The 7500-nt window shown below is 47.7% G+C and overlaps 1 protein-coding gene across 1 annotated transcript in view; it reads right to left on the bottom strand.

The window, feature by feature from the left end:
- The window catches only part of fam222a (family with sequence similarity 222 member A), a 65017-nt gene that overhangs the window by 28841 nt on the left and 28676 nt on the right, over positions 1-7500 (bottom strand). Inside the window, exon 2 of the mRNA XM_042101916.1 lies at positions 581-735. Coding sequence (XP_041957850.1) covers positions 581-689 — 109 coding nt within the window. The 5' untranslated portion in view covers positions 690-735. The remainder of the gene's footprint in view (positions 1-580; positions 736-7500) is intronic.

Raw genomic sequence — 7500 nt, 5'->3', positions numbered from 1 at the left:
GGAAAGGAAGAAAGACAAAACAAAAGAAACAGAAAGAGAGAATGAAAGAGAAAAATAGATAGAATGGAAGAAAGAAAAATAGAGACAATGAAAGAAAGACAAATAGAGAGAATGAAAGAAAGAAAAATAGAGAGAATGAATGAAAGAAAAATAGACATTCCCTTTGATTCCAAAGGCTATAGCTCTAAGCGTGGCACCTGGTATTGTGCAATTCCTCAAAGAATGCAGCCTCCTGCCATCAATCCTCACTTATCGGCATTCGCCTCAGTTCACATTTACAGCCGAGCAGGCGCAACCTGAACGGCATGCGTATCCATGGACACCAAACAACCACACAGGCAAAAGTCAAAAGCCGCGGCCTTAGCCCTGACCCTGAGACCAACCCTTCCCACACACACACACACACACACACACACACACACACACACTCAACAGCTTGAGGGAACAAGGGCTAAAACTCCCACGCTGGAGCGGGAGGTCACCCGTTGACCCCCTGCTCCTTTCCCTCCGACCCCACCCCACCCCACCCCACCCCACCCCACCCAAGCGTCCCAGCCCACGCTGGCGGTAGTGGACTCACATTTTCGGCTGAGGGCCTGTGGCGGAGGCTCCAGAGCCTTGCCGGCGCAGGCCGGGTGGTGGTGGTGCTGTGGCGGCGGGTTCTGCCTCCTCTGCAGGCAGGCCAGCATGGCAGCTCGGGAGGACAACTACAGCCGGGGCACCGCCGAGAGAGACCTGACAGAGGTAGAGAGAGAGAGAGAGAGAGAGAGAGAGAGAGAGAGAGAGAGATGGAGAGGGTTATTAGGGTGTAATGTATAACACAAATAACTCTTTCATACTAGCACACCATACAACACTCAAATTGTTGGTCACAAATCATTGTTTTTATATGTATATATCTTTTTGCCTTTTTTCAGATAGGACCGTGAAGAGAAAGAAGATAGATAGATAGATAGATAGATAGATAGATAGATAGATAGATAGATACTTTATTGATCCCCAGGGGAAATTCAAGGTCTCAGTAGCATACAGACAACACACACACATTCACTAACAGCAGAAAAAGTAATTAAAAGTATATAATATAAAAACACAACTAAGCAATAAGGATAGTAGAAGATAAAGAATATACTAAATATACTAAAATACAAATTATACTAACACTTAATCTAAATCAATTCTAAAAACAGTATCCACATAGTGGTGATTAATCAATCAAGAGGCGCGTGCAATGACTGAGGCAGGGACTGAGCCTGTGATTCTCTGTGCATAGTAAGAAGCAAGTGGGAATGAGAGATGGGGTGCGACGCGTCACCACAGGTAAGATTTGAACCTGGGTCCATATAGGAACTTGGACCCAAATGTGATATGGATTTTGCATGCGCTTGGGCTACAAGGGCCCCATACATCTTCAGTTTTAAAGAGATAAGACAGTGAGAGACAGAGAGACAGACAAACAGACAGATAGAAAGTAATGGAAAAGAGAGGGAGCAGGCAAATAGAGAGAACAAACCATCATACACCTCCAAAGTCATAAGGAAAGTGAGTTAAGCTGCCATTGATTTAACTGCTTGTGGAAGGGGGAGGTCTGAGTCTTGTAGCCAGTCTAGCCACCCACCTACAACCCCCCCCCCCCCCCCCCCCACCCCCACACACACACTCACACACACACACACACTTCACTCCTCTCCCCTTCACTCTTTCAACAGAGAGCTTGTTTGTGGCTAATGGGACTCGAACTGCATCCTTCCTGCCTCTGTGTGCATATGTGTGTGTGTGTGTGTGTGTGTGTGTTTGTGTGTGTGTGTGTGTGTCTGTGTGTGTGTGTGTGTGTGTGTGTGCGTGCGTGCGGAATGTCTAATGCACACCTGCTCTGTAGCCTGTTGCCCCGAGCCCTGCAATTTACGACCACTCTCCCTTCTGCACAGGCACTCAACAGGGCTCCTATGTGTGCTACTAGCGTTAAAACAGAGGACGCTACAGTCTCCTCAAGGAACACAAACAAGCCCCCAACCAGCAGTAGTTTATTATGCATGCAAAGCAAAACACAACTCTTAACGACATAGTCACAGACACACAAACACACACACACACACACACACACACACACACACATACACACACACACGCACACACACACACACATACGTGCTGCCCCGTCTCTGCACCTCATGGGAGTTGGAATGGCTGATTGATGGCAGTATCAGAGGAAATGCCTAAAACAGCAGCCTGTCTGCAAGGGCTTCAACTGGTGCGACAGCTTTGGATGACTGTCAGAAAAGGCTTGAGGATTTGCGTGTTTGGGTGGGGTGGGGGTGGGTGGAAGGGGGGGGGGGGGGGCATGTGTGTGACAGATTGTGTATGCATGTGTGTGAGAGAGTGGATGTGTACTTGTGTGGTGGTTCTGTGTGTGTGTGTGTGTGTGTGTGTGTGTGTGTGTGTGTGTGTGTGAGAGAGAGAGAGAGAGAGAGCGAGAGAGAGAGAGAGAGAGAAAGAGAGAGAGAGAGCTGATGGTTTGGGCGGGGGTGAACGCCAGTCGTACATCAGGGGCTGTGACAGCACTAATCAATCTTCACCTTGGCCATAAATCTCAGACGCTGCATGTGCGTGTCCGTGTGTGTGTGTGTGTGGGTGTCTGTGGGTGTGTGCATGCCTGCCTGCAAGCAAGCAAGCATGTGTGTGTGTTTGTGTGCACGTGCATGTCTGTGTCTGTGCACATGTGTGTGTGTTCTTGCATGTACGTGTGTGTTTGCACACATTTGCATGTGTGTGTTTTTGTCTCTCTTTGTGTGTTTGCCAATGTGGGGCCCCTCCAACAGTACAGGAAGTAGGATGCGCTGGCTGCCACCACATCAGAAAAACAGCAGCCCTCTCACTGACAAGTCTATGACCTACACTCAGTATGTGTAGGCTACACATACTGACCTCAGCACAGCCAGTGTTAGATGCAGGGCTATGAGAAAGCACTGCTCTGAGATCAGCATAATGAAGACATTAACTTGACAGCCTCACTAATGGCAAGCATAAACTACCTAGTAAAATGTCAGCATTCTCGCTTTCCTGTAACCTAAGTAATGTGCATCAGCAACACCAAAGATGCATGCAGCACATATCAGTTACTCAGACATGTTCTTTAGAACCAACCAAATTCTCTCAGAACAAATTCAACACAACAATAAAAGCAAATATTACAATTAGCATATCCTGGGACAGATGAAGAAATGCACTTCAACAGCCTGACTACTTTTCTTGTAATTTTTTTCCAATGAGGTCCTCTGATCCTGTCCTTGCATCTCTCTCTCTCTCATTCTCTCTCTCTCTCCCCCTCTCGCTCTCTGTCCTGTTCTGTTCTTCTGAGCCCGCCTCGTCGCATTCGCACAAAAGCCCGCCGCTGAATATTTCATCTCAGCTGTCAACAGCCAAGGGCCCAAGCTGCGGATTATTGAAAAATGATTTCTCGCGTGCTTGTCAAGGCCGCGTCTCCCTGTTATTTATGTTCGCCCGGAATCTTCCGTGCGAGCATTTAGCTCGACGTCGCCACTGTTATTACTCCACTTAAATAGATTGCGCCGCGAATATGACTGGAATCAATGGCGCAATTAAAAAAGGGTGTGCTTGGGAGATGCACTGGCACCTAACGTTCCAGAACTGTTTGATGAATGGGCCATCACATCATGGGCACTCTTGTATGAAAGAGCAGGTTGATGAGTACAAATTAAGTGTATTATTGACGCTTAGCTCAGATGGGGGATCATTTTGGCTGAGCTTCAGGATGTGGTACTCTTGGGTATGAACATTTTGACTTCCCAGAAGGCCATTGACAGTGTCTAGTACTTACTCTTATTATCACCTCTGTGTCTTCAACAGAAGACCTCCACTGACATACAATGGCCTTCTGAGATGATGAAGCAAACCATGGATCTAAAATCAAAGACTAACAAAGGTGAGAGAACATACGATCTGCAGACAGTTCAGTTCAGCCTGGAATCCAAATATCTCAAGCCCAATAGTGAGCATAATCAAACATAACAGCTCCAACAGATGCAAGTGATTTCCATGGACAGAGAGAGGAATGAACTATTTAATAGTTCTCATTATGAGTTGGTATCTGTTCAAACACAGAAGATATGAAACAAATGGAATATATAAGCTGCTAGGCACAGCACACATGGTTAGGGCACTGAGGGTTAGGAGAAAACCAGGAAACATAAGAGTCAGGAAGGAGAGGGAAAATCTCAAAGGGAAAGAGCTCTGTGGGTTCGTTTTTCTCTTTCTCATTCTTTTCTCTCTCTCTCTCTCTCATCTCTCTTTTTCATCCCACTGTTCGTTTCTTCAGAAAATGAGACAATTGTGTAACTATCCTCCATTACTCTCCATTTGCTCGCTGCCAATTGCTCTGGGAGGTATTATCCCTCTTTCAGCCAGAGTGCTTTTTTATTCCATTTCAGAGATCAATTCCCATCCTACCCCAGTCCTACTCCCCCAACCCCCAAACCACCACCTCCCCAATCCTCCTCTAATACCCCAGCACATGGAGAGAAGGGGGGGGGGGGGGGGGGTCAGAAGGAAGTCTTCGGTTGGGAGGCATCACCCCCCCCCCCCCCCCCCCCCCCCCCCACACACACACACACTCCACTCCTCCCCTCATCCCACATCTAAACCCCACACTTAAAACTCCTCTTGGTGTGTGTGTCTCTCCTACATGTCTGCAGCCAGCAGCAAATGACCAGCCCCGTCACCATCACCCCCACTGACCAGCCAACTCAACATGCAGACCTGACAGCAGCAGAGCAGCCAAGGATCTTCAGGCGCCTAAGAGCTCAGTGCAGGGCAAGCAGCGAGGGGGGCAAGCCCAGGGCACACGCCCACACCGGATGATAACTCAGACTTTGAGAACAAGCAGAAACAAACACACACACACACACACATGATTAGACACACAAGCACATTCTCCTCTCTCACACAGAGGGAGAGAGAGTTTATGCAAAAGAAAGAGACAGAAGGAGATACAGAGAGAGAGAGAGAGAGAGAGAGAGAGATAAAGAGAGAGAGGGAGAGAGAAATAGAGAGAGAGAAAGAGAGAGAGAGAGAGAGAGAGAGAGAGAGAGAGAGAGAGAATTAGCCTCAGCCCACCCTATCATTGCCTCCCACCCCTCGTCTGACACCCACTGCTCCTCCTGTGGAGCATGAGTGAGATTGATACCCTGCGATGAGAAAATGGCATGAAATGAGGGGAAGAGATGAATAGAGAGAGGGGGAAGCACAGAGAGAGAGGGATGGAGAGAGAGAGAGAAAGGGAGGTAGAGTTCCACAGTTAAAAGCCCCTCCGATTTGAGCACTGATGACTTAAGATGCTTCTCTATTTGATCACCGCCGCCCCGTGTCCAATGCAGTGCAAAACACAATCACGCAGTATCACACACAGGATGCTTTCCACACACACTACATCTGGGTGTGTGCGAGGGCTCACTGCTTTGAATGCTGTGTGTGTGTGTGTGTGTGTGTGTGTGTGTGTGTGTGTGTGTGTGTGTGTGTGTGTGTGTGTGTGTGTGTGTGTGTGTGTGTTAGAGCGTATCTGATTCTAAGTGTGTGTATTAAACTGTCATCAGATATTTGTGAGCGGCACCTATTTCCATCTCAGCAAAGTGCAGGTGGCTGCGTTCCATAGTAATCACTAGAGCACTATGGCAACTCAGAGGACGAGAGAGAGCTGAGACAGGGGAAGAGGCGGTGTGTGTGTGTGTGTGTGTGTGTGTGTGTGTGTGTGTCTGTGTGTGTGTGTGTGTGTGTGTGTGTGTGTCTCTCTCTTTCTCTCTGTGTGTGTGTGTGTGTCTGTGTCTCTCTGTGTCTCTCTATCTCTCTCTCTGTGTGTGTGTGTGTGTGTGTGTGTGTGAGTGTGTGTATGTGTGTGTGTGTGAGTAAGGGGGATGGTGGGCTAGTCTCCCTCTCCTCTAATTGAATGGTGACCCAGTGGGGTGGTGTGTGTGCGCCCCATGCACTGCTTTTAACAAGCCTCTGTGTCTCCCCTCTTAATAAGCCCAAACAAGTTAATCCAATCGACACACTCGAGCCCCTTTTCTCTTCCTTTAACAAGGCGCCGCCGCCGGGGCCCTAATCCCCCGTCCGCCGCCACAGCCTTCAATGGAGCCGCAATGAAAGAGCCCATTAGAGGAGACCCAAACACACACACACACTCACACACACACACATACACACACACACACACACACACACACACACACACACACACACACACACACACACACGCACACACAGCAGCAGTAGCAGCACATTCACAGTCTCCGGATCGCACACATAAAGCATCTAACACATTAGCAGATCGCACACATTAGCAGACTAAACACGCTGAAGCACTCAGTCACAATCACTAAATGTATAGCATGTTCGCTTATTCACACACACACACACACACACACACACACATACATTCTCACTAATGCATTTACACGGACACCTGTTCACACATTCTTACAAACCAAAATCTTTTAATACCACAGCACTCACACAGACATACACATATACACAAACACACACACACACACACACACACACACACACGCACACACACACGCACACTCACTTATATATTCAGCATATATGCACCTGGATATTATGCCAGACACATCGCTCATTGTTGTGTACCATTATAACACACTCATATATCACATCCAGACATATTCCCAAGCAATCTAGGTCTCTACATACATAAGGTATAAACACACATGCCCACACGTATATCTCACATGTAAATGTGAACACTGCTGAGTGTGCCAAAAAGAAGTCTACAGCAAATGGCTAGCAGATTTGTAATATATTTTAAAAAATGAAGCTGCGTTCATCATTTAAAAAGTTATTAATAATCGAGTAATTCATTAATTGGTTAAATGAGCCGTGTGGCCATCCCCTCCCATGGAGACAGAAGGCTATATATCTTACTGCCAGACACACACGAACACACACACACACACACACACACACACACACACACACACACACACACGAACACACACACACACACACACACACACACGAACACACACACACACACACACACACACACACACACACACACACACACAAGAGCCTTAATTTGCCCCTAATAGGAGTGGGAGCTCCTCCTCGGTTAATTACAACTCTGAATTCCTTGACAAAAAAGACGTTCAAAATGGCCATCACTGTCGATCAGTATGATGGTCAGAACTCTCCTGGCCATGCACTACTTGTCCGCTCACATCCCCGACACCACTGGCCCACAGCCTGTCCACTCTGCACGGGGCGTGAGTGTCTCAGTGACCTCAGTATGGTCATGCCGGGAACCCCTTCAGCGCATGAGCCACAGCAGCTGTCCTCCCACAACCCTCGTACTTCACTTCACCCAGTGTGGCAAAGTACACAACTACAGAGCACAGCCTGTTTAGATGACCGAATTCAAATAGGATCTCTGTCTATTTGGTTGCAGCTGGGAGATTGTTGGTGCGG

The sequence above is a fragment of the Alosa sapidissima genome, chromosome 8 (assembly GCF_018492685.1).
Source record: "Alosa sapidissima isolate fAloSap1 chromosome 8, fAloSap1.pri, whole genome shotgun sequence".
NCBI lineage: Eukaryota > Metazoa > Chordata > Actinopteri > Clupeiformes > Clupeidae > Alosa > Alosa sapidissima.
This window is presented reverse-complemented; position numbering and strand designations above follow the sequence as displayed.